At 40.5% G+C, this 17,997-nt stretch overlaps 2 protein-coding genes and 1 long non-coding RNA gene across 5 annotated transcripts; all 3 read left to right on the forward strand.

Moving 5' to 3' along the window:
- Window positions 1-6,623: 6,623 nt before the first annotated feature.
- On the forward strand, window positions 6,624-7,604 carry LOC120287785. Of its 2 annotated transcripts, XM_039301161.1 has the most exons (3): window positions 6,626-7,057; window positions 7,200-7,462; window positions 7,578-7,604. In XM_039301161.1, exons 1-3 carry the CDS (start codon window positions 7,006-7,008, stop codon window positions 7,581-7,583), a joined length of 321 nt encoding a protein of 106 aa, XP_039157095.1. In that variant the 5' UTR covers window positions 6,626-7,005; the 3' UTR covers window positions 7,584-7,604. The 2 variants fall into 2 exon arrangements, with proteins under 2 accessions (XP_039157094.1, XP_039157095.1); XM_039301160.1 differs by having other exon boundaries at window positions 6,624-7,057; window positions 7,200-7,598.
- Window positions 7,605-10,349: 2,745 nt separating this feature from the next.
- LOC104414991 (disease resistance protein RPV1-like) lies at window positions 10,350-12,379 on the forward strand. Its single transcript, XM_039300130.1, has 3 exons — window positions 10,350-10,501; window positions 10,698-11,516; window positions 11,884-12,379. The coding sequence occupies exons 1-3, from the start codon at window positions 10,350-10,352 to the stop codon at window positions 12,218-12,220; spliced, it is 1,308 nt and encodes a 435-aa protein (XP_039156064.1). The 3' UTR covers window positions 12,221-12,379.
- Window positions 12,380-14,007: 1,628 nt separating this feature from the next.
- LOC120287549 lies at window positions 14,008-16,349 on the forward strand. Of its 2 annotated transcripts, none has more exons than XR_005545676.1 (3): window positions 14,008-15,153; window positions 15,680-15,841; window positions 16,242-16,349. It is a non-coding gene; the product is annotated as an uncharacterized LOC120287549 (long non-coding RNA). The 2 variants fall into 2 exon arrangements; XR_005545677.1 differs by lacking the exon at window positions 16,242-16,349 and adding an exon at window positions 15,993-16,052.
- Window positions 16,350-17,997: the final 1,648 nt, after the last annotated feature.

The raw sequence follows: 17,997 nt of genomic DNA on the forward strand, positions 1-17,997 counted from the left end.
AAGGTTTATCTGTAGTCCATTTTGCAAACAATTGATTTTCTCCTGTCAAGGGCTTATTTTAACTGGTGAGCCTATTTGTCAACATGCACTACCTGAGAGCATGAAAGCCTTCTTATTCCCCTTTGTAGAAAAGTCTTTTAGGTGTAACTATGATATAGGGTCATGAGGATGTCCTTAAGAAGTCCGGCCTACTTGTGACACTTGAAATATGCTAGGTGGACCAAGTTCATTGTTTTTTAACCTTTCCTCAAGGTTGTCCTTTCTATAGTCAAGCAAGACTGCCTTTTATTTGTTCCCATTCTTTCATTCTTGTTTTGCTCAATGTTGCTTACTATCTTCCTTTTAATGCAAAATTGGCTTTTTGGCCTTATTTGTTGGATGATTTAGATCTAAGAAAGCTCTTGCTTCTTTTGTTAGGTTTCCAGCTTACTACTACATGAAGTTCGCATTTCTGGTCTGGTTACAATGTCCATCGGGCAATGTAAGTTTGATATTCTCATTTACGCTATGTAAAATCTGTTGCTAAATCATTCATCGAAGATGTTTAACTGGGGAGCTTAAACTTTTTGGCTTGCTTTGATGATGCTTGTTGTGCGGTTGAGAATTGAGATCAATTATGTCCTCTCTTTTGATGTTGGGTTTTCCTTAGCTTAAGATTTTCATCTCGTTGTCGGTGAGACCGGATCCATGGATCCACCCAGGAATCGGACCGAACCGACGGTCCGGTTTCCAGGTGGATCCATTCAACAAACGGGTGGATCCCGGTTCCAATTTTTCGGAACCGGTCCTTAGCGGGCGGTTCCCGATTCTAGGTCGAGAACCGCCCGCCCAGACCATGCACACCCCTATCACATATAGATAGTTGAGAGATGGCAATGAACTTGCAATTGATCTGCCATCAACACTGTTTGCGAGTGTTTTACTTGCTGGGCTTTGATGATGGGATGCTTTCCTAGCAAATAACTAGGAATTTTACTTACTAAGTTTCCCCAAAACTCACTCCTCATCTTTCAGTCTTGTAAGCATGGAAGTCTCACGTCGGTTTTGGGAGCTGCAGTCACGCTAGAGGAAATAGGATTTCCCTTGGCCTATGTGGGAAACTTGTATTGTGATGTAAAAAGAAAAGAGGGCCCGTAGAGAAATGGCTTGTAAAAGCAGTTATAATATAATCAGTGTGTTCTATGTGATGTATGTTTCAATCTTCTAACTATTGTTTATCCAGGGAATTGTTTATTCACGTTCCCACATGTGCATGATACAAGACAAAAAGAATCGAGACGACGACAAGCCTGGGACGTCACGAAAATAACCTTTGTCGCTCGTGACCCTAGAGATAGAGTTGGGGTCGTGATAGCTGGACTGTTAGATCTGACTGTCGGACAGCTGGATCTGGACCCCAGATGGCCTCACCTGAAGTCGCCCACCTCAAGCGAGGTCGCTTGGGTTGCTCAACCCATGCGTCGCCTGAGGTCTAGCGACAGTTGCCAAGGTCAGGCAACCCTTAGGCGGTGGTCGCCAGCACATGCAACCCCTTAGCTAGCCGTCATCAGCCTCCGATTGACTTTTCTGTTCGACAGTCTTTGAAAAAGATGAATAGTAACCAAGGCCTAGACTTGCATTCCAAAATTGCAACTTCCCAAAATACTTCAGGACCTGCTTTGTACTAAAGGCCCTTAAAGTCCTTTGGAGATGCAATTGTATTTTTCCAAAGTTGAGCAAAAACATGAACCAAACGTGTTTGCATTTGGCCAAAGGACTTTAGAGTCCCAAAGCCCGTAGTAAATGCCAAACTAAATGGGGCCATGGTTTGGTTCAACACAATCTTTTAATTCCTTTTTTCCTTTTACCTCCAACAGACACTAGACGAGAAGGTGAGTTCACAAACAGAATTGCCCAAAAGGCTTTCATTGAGTTGTAAAAAGGCTTATCTTGCTGGAAACGAACTAATTATGTGACATCTTGAAAATTCAGGTTTTGATTTCGATCGGATAAGTCGGGCCTTTCATTAACACAACTATGGTGTTTTTTTTTCTGAGATGGCCACTTACAAGATAACTAACCTATCAGGTGAAGTCGTTAAGGGATTTTAAACGCAATAGACTTGAGAATTCAATTAGGAATCGATTGCTCGACCGTGCTAATCTGCAAGGGTCATTACGGTACTATTAAAAATCAATCGAAGATCAGAAATAGGTCGGTTCGACTAAGATGTGTGACTAAACGTGGGTGATTCCACTGATTTGCAAAATTCTCGTCGATTGGCACTAGTCGATTTTTCTGTCGTTTTGGCACCCTATGTCCGTATTTGAAATCTTGAGGTTTTCATGACAACCGAGAGTCATCAATGTGTTGATGAGGTACGTGTGGCTTGAAGAAAATTGACCACTGGTCAATTGCACTAAAAATTCCTAAAAACTACCTGGTAGGTTAAAATCGCGTCGATTGAAATTAACCGCGAATTTGAACCCTGATTTCAGAAATTGAAAGTTACGTCATGTCACGAATTATTTTAGAAACGTTGACTCATCTTTCGAGGAATTTTCGACTAGTTCGAAATTTTTACGGAAAATCGATAATGACGATTCATAAAACGAATGGAAATTCGAATTGGCCAAATCGAAGGAATTTTTGGCCTCATGTGTGAACTACTTGGTGAAAGGAAGTTGTGTAGGCTTTTTCTTCAACAAAATTGGATATCAATCGGTGAGATTTGTTACGAAATTGGATTCCGGGGAAAAAGGAAATAGAATTCGAAATTGAGGGCAATTCGTAGGTTTGAGGAGCTGTTGCATTTTGATAACCTTATTTAGACTTCAATTGGGACAAATTGGTGTGGAAATCGACATTGGATAACCAAGTAATATTATTGTGTGAAGTTGAACTAAAAATATTTGTGTTTTATTTAATTTTTCCCCTCCCCCTCTCTTTCCCTCTCTCCCTCACACGTTTTCCCCCTTGGCCAACAGTCCCCTGCAGCTTAGTCTTCTTCTACTTTATTTCTTTGACTTTCAATCACCCTTATCTCTCCATTTTTCACACGTTTCTTTCCTCCTTTTTGGCCGACAACCCCTGCTCCTTTTATCCATTTCCTCCCCTTCGGTCTCTCTCTCTCTCTCTCTCTCTCTCTCTCTCTCTCTCTCACTTGCATACGCCATCATCATCGAATCCCTCCCTCTTGGTTGCTTCTTTTCCTTTTTTTTATTTCTCTTGCCAGCTGCCCCACAAAGCAAACCTCCACACTTGTCCTCCAGCTGCTATCCCCCATCGAAGCCAACCTCCATGCTGTCCTCCAAGAACTTCGCAACAACGTCGGCCCATCTCCACCGCTCGGTCAACCACCCGCATCAACGACCATGTTCCAACTCCTTCACTGGTTCTCCTCACGGTCAGCTAGCCCATTCGAAGCCCCACAGCAGCTTCGATCTAGCGACATCAAGCTCCGCAACTTAGCCCATGCACGGCCAACCCTCTTGAAGCCACTGTTCAATCTCAGATTAGAACCGGAACAGCAAGACCATCTCAACCGCGGACTTGCGTGGCCGATTTTGGCCTCAATTTGGCCTCCTTTAGTGTCCTTGCTTTGGAGTTTATCGCCCTCCATCACGTCGCCGTCGTCGTGGTTCAGGCAAATCGTTAATCAAGTGAGTTTTACTCACTAATCCTTGCTTAGTAAGTTAGTAACGCTTAAGGGTTAATTAGTTTAGGTTAAGTATGTTTTAGGTGGTTAGTTAGAATATATTAGTGAATTAGTTAATCGTTTGTGCATGTTTGGTGGTTAGATTAGTGCAGTTAGCAAGTAGAGAGGCCGTAGTATTTATTTAGATAGGTTCGGAATTTTTCCGGACCCGTTTCGGTATTTAATTAGGCTTTTCTGACCTAAGTTGCATTTATTGGTATTTAATAATTAATTTCCGTAATTAATTAATTAATTAATTAATTAATTATGTTCCAAAAATTAGACCGGGATAGCCGATGACCATAATTTCATGCTGATTACAATGGTGTGTTCGGTTTATTTAATTGAAAGCTAGATTGTGCAAATTGAGTGTTGATTGTTATATTGGGTATTTATCCTAAAATTTATTAATTTCATTATTTAGTTAGAAAATTACCGAGCGTCGGTTTACAACACCAAAAATATTTGTATAGACTATATAATTAGTGGGGTTTTATAAAATAAAGATATTATATTTTTTGCCAAGGCCGACCGTGTACCCACACACAATTATTTTTATCGGGTATTCTTAACATGAAGAAAATAGGCCAAGAAATTATTTTAATTGAGGAGTTTAAGTGTGAAATACAATGTCATTGGCTATGGGTAAATAATCTTGTGATAGTTTTTAGTCATGGTAAGATGACTATTGAAAGATGAGGTCACAAATGATGTACGTGATGATAGGGATTGGGTCAAGAAAACCACCTAACATTGAGTAGGCCGTGCTCATTGGGCCGTGATTAACCGCCGAAATATGGCCATGCCTATCGAGCCGTGATTACCACCTAACCTAGGCTATGCCCATCGAGCCGTAATTTACCGCCGAACTTGGAATCGGCTATGTATGTTGGGCCGTGATTACCGCCTAACCTAGGCTGTGCCCATCGGATGGTGAATTACCGCCGAACTTGGAATCGGCTGTGCCCATCGGGTCGTGATTTACCACTGAACTTGGAATCGGTTGTGCCCATTAGGCCGTAATTACCGCCTATCATCGGTTATGCCCATTGGGCCATGATTAATCTGGTTACACTAGGAGACCGCCAAACATGGAATAGGCCGTGCCCGTGAGTGGCCGTGAATAACAATTGGATCGAGTGATTGATTGAAATATAGTGAGATGCGTTCCAATTGTTGAATGATGTCACTGCATATATGAGATATGCATTGTATTAACATGCAGGAAGGATCTAAGGCACAAAGGTAAGTCCTCTATTTCGTGTTTGTGCTTAGGCAACCCTTGGGACGTATTTTCTTCCTAGCCGGGGCTTAGGGGGTGAACTTTTTGAGATATTGTCTCACCCCATTGTGAGCTTAATTTTCAGATCCATAGGGTGAAGAACCCGAAGCTTGAGGTGGAAGGGCCAGGAGCATGAGTAGCTCAGAAGTTCTTGTCGGAGATAGACCCCTATACTTAGACCCTAGAGTTGGCATCTATTTGTAAAATCAGATTGATTGTAAAAGCTGAGTTGATTGATTTAAAATTTGTTGTCTTGCTTTTCTATCCCATGTATGTTATTGTCAGGGAATTAATAATTCGCTTCCGCATGCGCATTAAAATGAATGGGTCGGCGACGTGTCTGAGATGTCGCAATGTAATCAACCACCGAGGGATGGGCACAATCTTGGAGGATCGAGGCGTGACAAATTAGGTTAGTGTCAACCAACATGTGGACGTGATCATGGAAATAATAGGCACTCCAACAAGTGAAACAAGAATAGTTGGATTCCGTGGGATAGGTGGCATTAGAAAGGCAACTATTGCCAAAATCATCTGCAACTAGCTTTCACACGATTATGAGGATTGCCCATTTCATATGAAAACATTCAAGAAACTTCAAAACTCAAGGGTATTGAGTTCTTGTGAAAGATGGGAGGTTAAGCAAGCTGAAGTCCAACGGTGTCCTCTTCTTTGTGACAGCCTTATCATCATATATTGGTATCCTTTCTCGACTCAAGGCCTTTATTGTTTGGAGAACTTGGGAGACTTGTGGCTTCGAGACCTTCCGTAGAGGGAGATATTACCTGATCTAAATAATTTGAACAAGCTAAAGAGTCTTCAACTAGGAAATTATCATAATATGGTTGAAATTCAAGGCCAATTACCGAAAGCTTTGTAAGAATTGGAGATTTTGTGCAATGAGTCTTTTGGAAAGTTGCCTCACCGGATTTGAAAGACGATGTGGAGGCGATTTTTGAGTTAGATGCTCCGAGTCCAATCTGCGATGGGTTTAGGCTAATTATATTGGAGTCTTTTTCGTTTGAATCACATCCTTTATAGATATTGGACCTGAGCATGTCCTTAAAAGGCTTAGTCACTCCAGGGAGAACCTGGCAGGGGTGAGAGTCCCCAAGTGACTGGTTCGGAGGGATCCGTCAAAAACCCTCCCCAAGGGCTCTCCGCCCCAATCCTCATGGTTCGCCCAGAGGAAAGGATCCCCTAGTGATCCCGCGATGCCTACCCCAACTAACGACTGGTCGCGGTATTCCACCCCCGGCCTTGCACAGGTAAATTTTATTTGTCTAGCCTTTAACAGTATTAGTCTTGCTCGCTGTTTTGCACCGTTACTTTTATAAGGTAAGTGTCATGTGACTGCTCATTGAACGGGAACATGTTGTCTTTCGTTCTATCTCCTAGTTTTGGTTTGTGATATTTATTCTCTTTGATGGTTCTTTTTTTTTTTTTTTTTTTTTTGACGAGAACCAAAGCTGATGATATTAGATAATAGGCGAAGCTAATACAGCATGGGCATCAGTTCATAGTAAATCCGAAGAGCGAAGGGGGACAAGTCGCCCCGATTGATAGGAAGAAAATCAAAACGCCGGGCTTTTGCAACCCAAAGAACCCGATTAGAATTTCTACTATAGTGAGCAAAAGAAAGACCATAAATAGTCTCCAATTTGTGCTTGGCCCGGTCCACGAGGGGTTGCACTGACCAATTTAAGGTAGATGACGACAATAGACTGTCCACCAACAACCGACAATCAGATAAAAGAAGTATTTCTTTTTCTGGGGAATTGGGGATTAGGTTTGCAGAGATAAAATCTAGGGTTTCAACCAAAGCAACAGCCTCCGCTTGCTCAGCCGAACTTACCTCAATATGCTTTGCAAACCCATCGCGAATTTTACCAAAGGAATCTCTACAGACGCAAGCAATAGCAGCCCGAGGTCTTGTTCTTGTATGATGAGGACCAAAAGAAGAAGATCTTGTCTGGTAATAGCCGAAGTCAGCTTCAGTCGTCTCTCTGGATTGGGCGTGGCCAAATACCGAAGATAAAGCAGGCTGATGGATGAGATCAGGTCCGGGAAGAGGGGCTTCTCTTTCTTCAACAGCACAGGTGCGTGGGTTGTTAATATCTTCTTCCCTCTCTTCCGAATCGCAATGCCTTCCCTGGTGAGCGTTAGTGATGATGCTATGATGCTGCTGCTGAGCTGGGTAGTCAGATCTGGTAGATCTGAAGCTTCTGTCTTCGGTTGCAGGGGCCGTATGCATAGCTGTGTCGTTGCCGGTGCCGGAGCTCAAAGGAAAGTCTTCTGCCTCTTCCGAACTGCAAGTCTTGCCATGGTGGGCGTTATTTGTGGGTCTTGCGAGCATCAGTGGTGCTGGAAGTGCAGATATGGTGAAACTGAGAATTTGTTCGTCAGTTGCAGGGGTACCATCTTCGGCAGCGAAAATTCCGCAGGTCAGGGGAATGCGATCGGTGAGATCTGGTCGGGATCTCGGGCCTTCTTCCACAGCACAGGTACGTTGGTTCCTCGTTTCTTCTTCCCTTTCTTCCGGGTCGCAATGCCTACTGCGTTGAGCATCGATAGTGACTCTGAGGTTCTGCTGTATTACTGGGAAATCAGATCTGGTAGATCTGAGGGTTCTTTCCTCAGTTGCAGCTCTTTGATGGTTCTGCACTTCCTAAATTTACCCACCAAAGACTAGTCAAATCAATTTCAGAGGTATCATTGCCAAGGGCCTGCCTTCTTTTTCCAATTTTACTGAGTGGAGCTTTATAGGAAATCCATGTAAATTGCTGTTTACTGTATTGAATTTGAAGCTGTAACACCGACGCATTGAGCAGGGCAAAATTCTACGCTAAAAAACTGGAAAATTCCCGTGTCGATATCATTTCAAAGTTGCTGGTAATTATTCAATTTTATCGATGAAGGAAATATCACCAATAATTTGCTTGCTGCGTAAATCCCTAATGAATTACCAACACTATTAAAAAAATTCTACATTCCAATGAAGTAGTAAATTACCAACTCCTGTGAAATTTTATTATTGCTATAAGTAATTTAAGAACTTATCAATAGTCCAATGAAGTCGTAAATTACTAAACGAATTACCACCATTATAAGGAAATAAAATTGTTATTATTGAATGATCATAATACTTCACAAAAATAGAAATGATTGATCAGCAATGGAACAAAATCACCGTTTTTGTTCAAAATTTAGCAACATTCCAATGAAATAGTAAATTAGCCACTCCTCTCAAATTTTACCAATATAGTAAGTAAATTACTATCACTATCAAAAAATTACCACCATTCTAATAAATTAGTAAATTACCAACTTGTATTAAATTTTATTAGTGGGATAAGTAAATTACTAACGCTATAAATAATTTGCCCACATTCCAATGAAGTAATAAAGTACCAAGTCCTTTGCACGTCGACGGAGCCTTCACACCAGGGACGAACGACGGATCTGTAGCAGGGGTGTGTAGGGACGAGAATGGCGTGCTGCTCGACGGTTTTTCTCGCTCGGTAAAAGCGCAATCCCCTTTGCACGTCGAAACCCTAGCTGTTTGTGAAGGTCTGGAAATGGCAACGAAGTGGAGGAAGAAAGAAGGGTCACGTGGGGTTGCTGTTGCGTATGATTGCTCCACAACAGTTCAGACAATTTTGGGGATGGATTCTCCCCCTTGGGAAGTCAACTACGCAGTTCAAATGGGCCGAGTTGTGCTCATCTCTAATCCAGGTTTAAAATTGATCCATGAGCCGAGGGAGTTAAATAAAACCGCGGATTGAGTTGCAAAAGCCCATCTCCGCCAACCTCTACCTCGGAATTGGGTCTCTTGCCCCCTCAATCTCTTTTGGATGTTCTTTGTTCTGAAGCCCATTTGGGTTGTTCCTTGAATTTCACTACTTGAAATAATATGAGAAATCTTTTGACCAAAAAAAAAAAAAAAGTACCAGGTCCTTCGAAATATTTACCAGTGCCCTGGGCAACACCATCACAGGATCAACGGCAAAGGCTGTGGCCCATTATTTAAAAAATATGTGATGATTTTGATGTGGACCTATCCTAATATTTTGACAGGTCGAAAGGGGTACTTGAAAAGGCCAAAGGAAGCGTCAAGGAAACCGCTGATGAGCCTTATTTCGTAAAATAAACTATAGTTATATCATGTGCCATCCATAAAAAATTATGGCATAAATTACGTGCACGCTAATAATAATAAAAAAATTTAAATAAGAATTTGAAATGCCTTCAATTTCTTAAATAAAAAGATTTGAAATAAATATTATTTCAAATAAAGATTTTATTTCAAATATAGATCTAAAATAGTCATGTTAGTTTCAAAAAAAATAAAAATAAAACCTGACTTTATTGACTGGTTATGGCATTTCTGTCCTTTACATTTTTTATTTTCTTTCTTTTTCTTTCTTTTTTACTTTTTCTGTTTTTCAGTAAAATACACAGCTAAAAAAAAAGGAAAAAAAGGACTAAAACTTTATAAATAAAAAAAAGTACAGCGGAGGGGCCCTCCCTCCCACTGAGGTTTTTATTTATTTGTATTTTCTTTTCTTTTATTAAGTTTTAGCTCAAATAAAAAAAAATGGGTTAATACTCACTGAAAAGCTCAAAATTGGTACACCTTAGCAAATTTATCCAAAACTAATTTTTTGACCACCAAAACCTAAACTGATACACATTTGACAAATTTACCCCAAACTAATATACATGTAATAAATTTACCCTATATTAGTTTCCGTTAAATTTTATAATCAAATTATTAAGTTAAATGACACGTGATAATTGACCGACATACTAATTTGGGATTTTACTCTCCGTTTGTCACAGTTTATAATTTTTGTGATTTTTTGTGGTATTAATCCAATTTAACATATGGTATATTTATTATAAATGTACCGGTTTAAGATTTTGGTGGTCGAATAAATTAGTTTTGGATAAATTTGTCGTTGGTATAGGGTTTTTATAGTCGATTGGAATAAATTTGTCATAGTGTATATCAATTTAGGATTTTTCATAGATAAAAAAATAGTTTGGGGTAAATTTGTACACGCGTGCTAGGTTTGAAGTTTTCGGATATTAACCTTAAAAAAATTACGTGGGAGGCTCGCCCGTACCTTTTTCTTTTTTCTTTGAGTATTTTTGGAAAAAGTAGAAAAAAAGAAAGAAAATAAAAGATGTAAAGAATGAAAATACTTTTTAGCCGTCGGTGAATTTGGACTCTTTTTTAAAATTAATATGACAACTCCATATTCTTATTTAAAATATTATTCATTTTAGCTTCTCAAATGGAATTTTTTCTGAAAAAATATCATCTTTCTGCAATTTGGCAGTAGCAAAATCGACATCCAGTTGATAATAATCAACAGATTCCAGAAAATGACTTGGTTTTGGCCATTTGTGGTAGGTGGGTCGCGTTCCCGCGTGCGGGGGACCAAGAACTTCAAGTCGAGTGAAATATACATAGACACTCTAGAAAGCTGGAGGGGCAGGAGTCAGCAGCCTGGATATACCCTTATTACCCCTCCTTTGTAAAACCCCTCCCTCACCGGCTATCTGACTCCTCGTCTCCTCCGGACGCCCAAATCACACGCCGCTCTCGGTGGCTGGCCCCCACCACCACCACCACCCCCTAGCCCGTAAACCCTAACCTCCTCCTCTCGCGAAAACACCGGGCAATGGCGTCGTCCGCTTCTCCCTCCGACGCGACCAATGGCGCCGCCTCAGCCTCATCGACAAGCGCCTCTTCGCCCTCCGCGAGAAGCACAGCCGCATCCTCCAGGTGGAGGGGTCCATTGCCCAGGGAAAGACCACCAACAAGGAGCAGGAGGACGTCCTCCGCTCCAAGCCCTCCGTTCTCGCCTCCATCGACGAGCTCGAGAAGCTCCGCCCCCAGCTCTCCTCCGCCCTCCAGGAGGAGCTCTCCCTCGCCGCCCAGCGCCTCCCTCGCGACGACGACGCCCCCGCCGCCGCCCCCGAGAAAGGGGAGGCAAATAACAATGCAGCTGCAAACCATGGAACAGCAGGAGGCGCTTCTTCTACTCACCCTTCAACAGAAGGTCAAGGAATGGCTACTTCGTTAGGATATGACTATGAAGTATTCTTATCCTTTCATGGACCAGATACACGATCAGCTTTTACCGACTTCCTTTACACTAGTCTTAATAAGATGGGAATCCGCACATTTAAGGATGACAAAGAGCTCCAAGTTGGGGAAGAGTTTGCCCCAGAACTTCTCGAAGCAATTAAACAGTCGAAGATTTCAATACCTATCTTTTCGAAAGGTTATGCGTTTAGCCCATGGTGTCTCAAGGAGTTAGTCCAGATGGTCGAGTGCGAGAAAGTTGGAGGACAAAAGATCATGCCCATTTTTTATGATGTGGCACCTTCAGAGGTTCGATATCAAACTGGGGGTTACGCAAAGGCCTTTCTTTCACATGAAGAGAAGGGGCGATATGGCGAAGAGACGATAAACCAATGGAAGTCTGCTCTCAATGTAGTCGGGGCAATAAACGGATGGGACCTGCACAGTAAGGAGAAGAACAGGTGACTGCTTTTAACGTTCCATCTGATGTGCATTGTATCATTAAAACTGGATGCATATCAATCGGTTTCTTTTTCAGATTTGTGTTAGTCTTTTTAAAATTGAATTCAATGCTATTGAAGTTATCCCGTAGAAATCACGTAAAATAATGGCATAATCCCAATTTTGTCCTTTTTCATTCCAAACAACATTTTTTTTTTCGGATCAGGTCCTTCATTAACCATCTGTACAAACGCTGATTCATCTACAATGGAATAAAATCTTGAAGAACGCATTACGAATGTCTCTAGTTTCAAATTGGTCTTGTCAGAAACATGATATGGTTCAACATAGTTTTCTAACTTGTTGCGTTTTGATCTCCAACACTAGGCGAGAAGGTGAGTTCACCGAAACAGTTACCCATGAGGTTTCCAATATGTTGTCAAAGGCTTATGTGGAGGTATCAGACTCCTTGGTCCGCGTCGACCACCATTTGGATGCAATCATGAAAATGATAGGTGCTGGGACAAGTGAAACACGGATTATAGGAATCCACGGGATGGGTGGCATTGGAAAAACAACTATTGCCAAAATCATCTACAATGAGCTTTCCCACGACTTTGAGAATCGTTGCTTTCTTCGTGATATTCGAGAAGCTTCAAAAGGTAATGGCATTCAATGCTTGCAGAATCAGCTCATCTCTGACATCCTAAAAAAAAATGCATAGATGTAAAAGACGCTGACAAAGGGACTCAGATAATTAAAGAGAGGCTGTCCAATAAAAGAGTCCTCCTTGTTCTCGATGATGTGGAAAAAGAGAATCATATCGATGCACTTGTAGGTAAGTGTGATTGGTTACACAGGGGGAGCAAAATTATTGTTACCACAAGAAATGGAGGTATTGTTTGTCCTCCCAAGGTGGACCACAGTTATGAGCTTAGAAGGATGGATGACGATCTGTCTCTTAAACTTTTTAGCAAACATGCCTTCCAAAGAGATTCTCCTTTAGATGAGTATGTCCAGCAATCCAAGAGGGCAATAAGCATTGCTGGAGGTCTGCTGCTAGCTCTGAAGGTCATAGGCTCACTTTTATTTCACATTAGAAAGGAAAAGTGGGATAGCAAACTAGAGGAGTTGGAAAATGTTCCTCCTGAGGATGTTCAAAGTATGTTGAAAATAAGTTATAATGCGTTACGTGCTCGAGAAAAGCATATATTCCTCGATATAGCTTGTCTTTTCATTGGATATGACAAAGATATTGTGGTTCACTTCTGGGATAAATCTAAATTTTTTCCAGACAAAACTATGGAAGTTTTGCAAAACATGTCTTTGATAAGTATTGAAAAGGACAATAAAGTGTGGATGCATGACCAACTCAGAGACCTTGGAAGAGAAATAGTTTTTGAACAAAGTAACTTGAAAATAGAGAAGCAGAGTAGGGTGTGGAATCCTAAGGAAGGATCGGATTTGCTGAGGAGACATAAGGTAAAATCTCCCCCTATAGGAATGATCGCACTAAACTTAACCACTTAATACGGTGCACCTGAATAAATGCATTTGCCTTAAACTTTTTTGTTTTTAAATTTTATCTTTGGGCAGGGAAAAAGGAAAGTTGAAGCTCTTCGTCTCAAGTTGGACCATCAGAGGCAGTATCGGTTTACCTGTGAAGGCTTTGAGAGCCTATCACATCTAAGGTTCCTTGAAGTGGATGGTTCAAAGGAAAATTTTTGTGCAGAAGAGAGGCTTTATTGGCACGAATCGCCATCAAATGTTCTTCCAACTAATGAGAATTCAGATTTCCTTCCACAATTACGATGGCTTTCATGGCGTGACATTCCCCCAACATTTAACATCACAAATTTCTTTGTAGAGGATGTGGTTATTCTTGATCTATCTTGGAGTGAAATTACAGATGATTGGAAGGGGTGGAACCACATGAAGGTATGTTATATGCTAAATGACACTAATTATTCCGTCGTATTAAATTCGAAAGTGATTTTTGCATGATTTTTCTTTTACAGGTGTTGAAGATATTGAAAGTTTTGGACCTGTCCAATTATCGGAATCTTTAGATGTTGCCTGATGAGCTGGGTAGAGATCTTGCAAGCCTTGAATACCTATCTCTGGAATGTTGCATATCATTGCAAAGACTTCCGGATTCAATCGGATATTTGAAATCACTGATTGAGTTGGATATATTTGGCACGATGATCAAAGAACTACCCAATTGCATCGGAAAGTTGAAAATTTTGAAAAAAGTGAAGATGAGGAATTGTGACATAAGCAGAATACCCAATGCCCTTTGGACAATTGAGAACCTCGAAGAAATAGTTGCCAGATGTACACCTTCTTGTAGAGTCCATGTGAACATTGGTAGTTGCATCTACATGAGGATCTTGAGACTAAATGGTGCAGATATATGTGCGCTGCTGAGCCTTCCAGAAAGTCTTATTGAATTACAACTGTCTGAGTTGAATATGGACACATTTCCAGATCTCTCAGACCTCAATTTAAAGGAATTTGATCTTGGATTTGGCCGACCTGATTATGATGGGAAGTCTAATGGGCTTGTGGAATATCCCATACCACAGTGGATTGGGAACTTAAGCAAACTGGAGTCTCTGGCCCTGGAGTCTCATTATGTGACCACCTCAACAGACATTAGCTTCCCTCCTCAACTCAAGTCACTTTGCCTCAGATGCTCAAATTTGCGTTGCCTCCCGAGGCTTCCCTCAAGCTTATCATCCTTACATTTGGAATGTTGCGACTTACTTTGCTCAATGGAGGATCTATCGAATTTGAAGAAACTATCATCTCTCCATATTTCGCGTGCTACAATTACAAAGATTCAAGACCTTGGTTGTTTGGAGAACCTACGAGATTTGCAGCTTATGTCACTTGGACAGGTGGAGATACTACCTGATCTGAGCAATTTAAACAAACTACAGCATCTTCAAGTAGGATTTTGTAATCATTTGGTTGAGATTCAAGGTGAACTACCACGGTGTTTGGATAGATTGCATATTTCTTCATGTGATTCTTTACAGAAGTTGCCCGATCTGTCAAGCTTGATGGGAGAGCAAGATGTTGAAATAAAGGATTGCAGAAAATTAAATGTGGAGACAATTCATGGATTTGTGCAGAAGAATCCACGAGATTTGCAGCTTGTGGGCTTTGAACAGCTGCAGATCCTACTTGATCTAAGTAATTTAAAGGAGCTCAAACGTCTTCGAGTAGAAAACTGTTGTTATCTTGTTGAGATTCAAGGCGAATTACCACAATCTTTGGAAGAATTGGAGATTTCTTCTTGTGAATCTTTACAAAAGTTGCCTGATCTGTCAACCTTACAGGGACTGCAAAGGGTAAAAATGTATCGTTGCGGGAAATTGAAAAAAGACGAAATTCGTTGGCTTTGCTTGAAGAAGGGGGTCGAATTTGTGGGACAATACAATTAATGGTCGAATTTGTGGGATAATGCAGTTAATGTTCGAATTTGTGGGAGAATATAATTAATCTGTTACTGAATCTGAATCTGAGGGAGAAGACCGACAAACCTGAATCTGAGGGAGAAGATGATGGATAAGTGCACACTGCTCTTGAAAGCTTCTTGATCCACGACCACAAATTGTTCCCTTGTGTTCAAACTTTAAACGAATTGAGGTAAGTTATTTCATCTGACAACCAGTGTTTCCTTTTTTTTGCAATCAAATTCTTTCGCAGATATGAACAGAGAAGTTTACATTTTATTGACCTTTTTGCGAGTTCATGTCTGAAAATCTGATGAAGGTATTGAAATTATGATACCTCCGAACAACCGGAGGGTTCTTAATTATGTGCAAATATTCATATTCTTTTCCTAGTTAGGTTTGGCTATTTAGCTATATTTTCTTTGGATGGTTTCTCTTTGCTTTTATCTTTCCCAGCTTGGAATATGCATGTCGATTGCATCGTTTTAATTTGATTTGTATCAAATTATTAGAGATCCTTGTGGATTTGCTGCTTCAAATATTTTGAAGTTGATAACTTCAGTTCGCATTGGAGATAACTTCATTATGCTGTAAACAATTGGATGGAATGTGTGTTGGAAAGTCATATAACTATGGTTCTCATCCCAAAACTTTATAATCAAGTCATTGTTGCAACTGTGAAGAAGACAAGTACTCTATACTGATATGCTTGTATTCAGTTTATTTTCCAGGAAAGGTGTGCTTCTTAGTGGGATTTGCCAATGTTATGGGGAAGTCATAAAACGAAGAAAGATGAATTTCGCTTGGGTAGCTGCATCAATAGCTGGTGCGGCCAAACTTCTGTTTGTGACAGGAGAAGGGAACTATTTAGCTTCTCCAAGGTATCATAAATCACTGTGCAGCTAAGGCTAAATTTCAGTAATATCGGTGCTTGGGACATATAATAAATCTCCCTTGGGTTAGAAATTTTTAAATGAAACTCGTGTGTGATCTTTATTATTGTCTACATTTTCTGAAAATGGTTATGCTTAGGTGATTATCTATCATAGAAACCCTTCCATTCACCTCAAGTTACACTAGAGGATTCTTTTATGGTTTGACAAGAAGTGCTAAGGTTGACAAGGAGGGAGTGCTCCCTGCGGAGATGGGAGACAACTCAAACTGACCAGCTATGGGAGACTCGAAAAAAAAAAAAAAAAGTGCGACCAGCCTTTTGCCGGTTTCTAATGTTGCCGAGAGGAATTAAAGGTTAGATGAACTCACAAAAACTTTTCTGCACAGGGAGTTGCGGCTAATTAGGCAGCTGTACAAATGAAGACCGAATAAAGGAAAATGAAGATGACATGCAATGTTGACTGGTTCTCTTACACAATCTTGAGGTGATAAACTGTTCATTCATCTGTCAGGAACTCGAAGATTAATGAGGGAAGTCATTGCCTACTGATGACTATGTTAAATCTGTGGAACTCGATGTAAAGTATCACTTGAACTATTTGCCCTTTTTTTCAGAAAAATCATTAGAGCAGGGCAGAGGATTTCATTTTGTAATTGGGGGAATGCATTCCTTTTTTTCTTTTTTTTTTTTTTTTGGGGGGAGGGGGAGTAGTAAAAGTGCTAATTAGGCAAACCTTATTGTTTCATTTTTCCCTTTTTGTGGGGCCATAAAAATGAATATTGCATTTCAGCTAAAAGAGTGCTCACTTCATTGATATGCTGTAAAACTTGCTTATCTGTACTGAAATGTTTATGAGGAAACACTTGAAGGGCTTGTCTGGACAGGGAAAAATTGTTTGCGCTTGAAGGGGTATTCAAGGTAGTCTTAGTTGCACTTACCAAAACAAGTTCATGGACCTTTCGATGTGAAAACGGTGTTGAAGGTAGTCTTAGACATGAGTATGAAAGGCACTTGCAACACAGGAAACAAGAATTGTTGGAATTTATGGATCATGTGGCGTTGGAAACACAATTCTTGCCAGAATGATCTACAATCAACTTTCACATGGGTTTTGAGCACTGTTACTTACCTACTAACATAGTTGAAACTTCAGAGCTCAAGGGCATCCAGTACTTGTAGAATCAACTCATCTTCGATGTCCTCGAAAGGAAATTGACAAAAATAAGAAATGTTGGTGAATGATCAAGACAATGGAAGATAGGCTGTTGAGTAAAAGATTTCTCATCGTTTTTTATGATGTTGATCACATGTAGTTGAATGCACTCATCAGTAGCATCAATGATATTCAGGCATTACTGAATTCTAAGTGCTGAATATCAAGCTCTAAATGATATTGAAATTCTCAGTGCTTCACATCGTTCATCAATGAAGATGATCTTTTCCGTTGGTCGCTTGACATCTCTATGGAGGCTTTCTCTTAGAAGAACCATAATTACACAACTTTCCCTGTCCGTTGAAGAACAAGCCATGACTAACTTGTCTTTGAACGATTGTATAGAGAGGCTTCTGGACTCAATTGGCAATGAGTAGTAGCTAACTTGAATTGGATATCTCCTATACATGCATTAAAGAGCTACCTGATTCGATGGGAAGCATGTAAAGTTTAAAAATAGTGAGGCTGAATGATTGTTCCATGGGAAAAATACCTGCTGCCTTATTGATGCAGTAAAAGCTTGAAGAGAGAGATGCAGCACACGGTGAAAACTTAAAATTGGAAATTCCAAATGATTTTTATCTGGCCATCTGACTAGATGCCCTGTGTAAAATGATCAACTTGTGGAAGATCCAATGCCATGGTGAGTAGTGAGATTAAATCAACTGGATTCTTTGACCTTATTGTCTGCTGTTGTAACCACCTTATCAACAGATATTGTTCAGCTTTCTCATCTCAAAAGACTAGAACTCCGGGGTTAACTTGCTTGTGCCTCCTAAGATTTCCCTTGAGTTCATCTTTTTTACATGTTGAATCTTGAGAACAGCAATGGATCTCTCAAATTTGAAGAGACTGTCAGAGCTAAGAATTGGGAAGTCTGCAATAACGAAGACTCAAGGCCTTGACTGCTTGGAGAATCTCCAAATTCC

This window comes from Eucalyptus grandis, chromosome 8 (assembly GCF_016545825.1).
Source record: "Eucalyptus grandis isolate ANBG69807.140 chromosome 8, ASM1654582v1, whole genome shotgun sequence".
Classification (NCBI taxonomy): domain Eukaryota; kingdom Viridiplantae; phylum Streptophyta; class Magnoliopsida; order Myrtales; family Myrtaceae; genus Eucalyptus; species Eucalyptus grandis.

Bases quoted from the DNA above. Each gene is read 5' to 3' on its own strand.
- LOC104414991 (XM_039300130.1), top strand. From the start codon at position 10,350: ATGACTTGGTTTTGGCCATTTGTGGTAGGTGGGTCGCGTTCCCGCGTG. The intron at 10,502-10,697 runs GTAAAACCCCTC...GCGCCGCCTCAG, and splicing joins ACCCTTATTACCCCTCCTTT to CCTCATCGACAAGCGCCTCT. The intron at 11,517-11,883 runs GTGACTGCTTTT...CTCCAACACTAG, and splicing joins CACAGTAAGGAGAAGAACAG to GCGAGAAGGTGAGTTCACCG.
- LOC120287785 (XM_039301160.1), top strand. From the start codon at position 7,006: ATGGATGAGATCAGGTCCGGGAAGAGGGGCTTCTCTTTCTTCAACAGC. The intron at 7,058-7,199 runs GTGCGTGGGTTG...CTTCGGTTGCAG, and splicing joins CTCTTTCTTCAACAGCACAG to GGGCCGTATGCATAGCTGTG.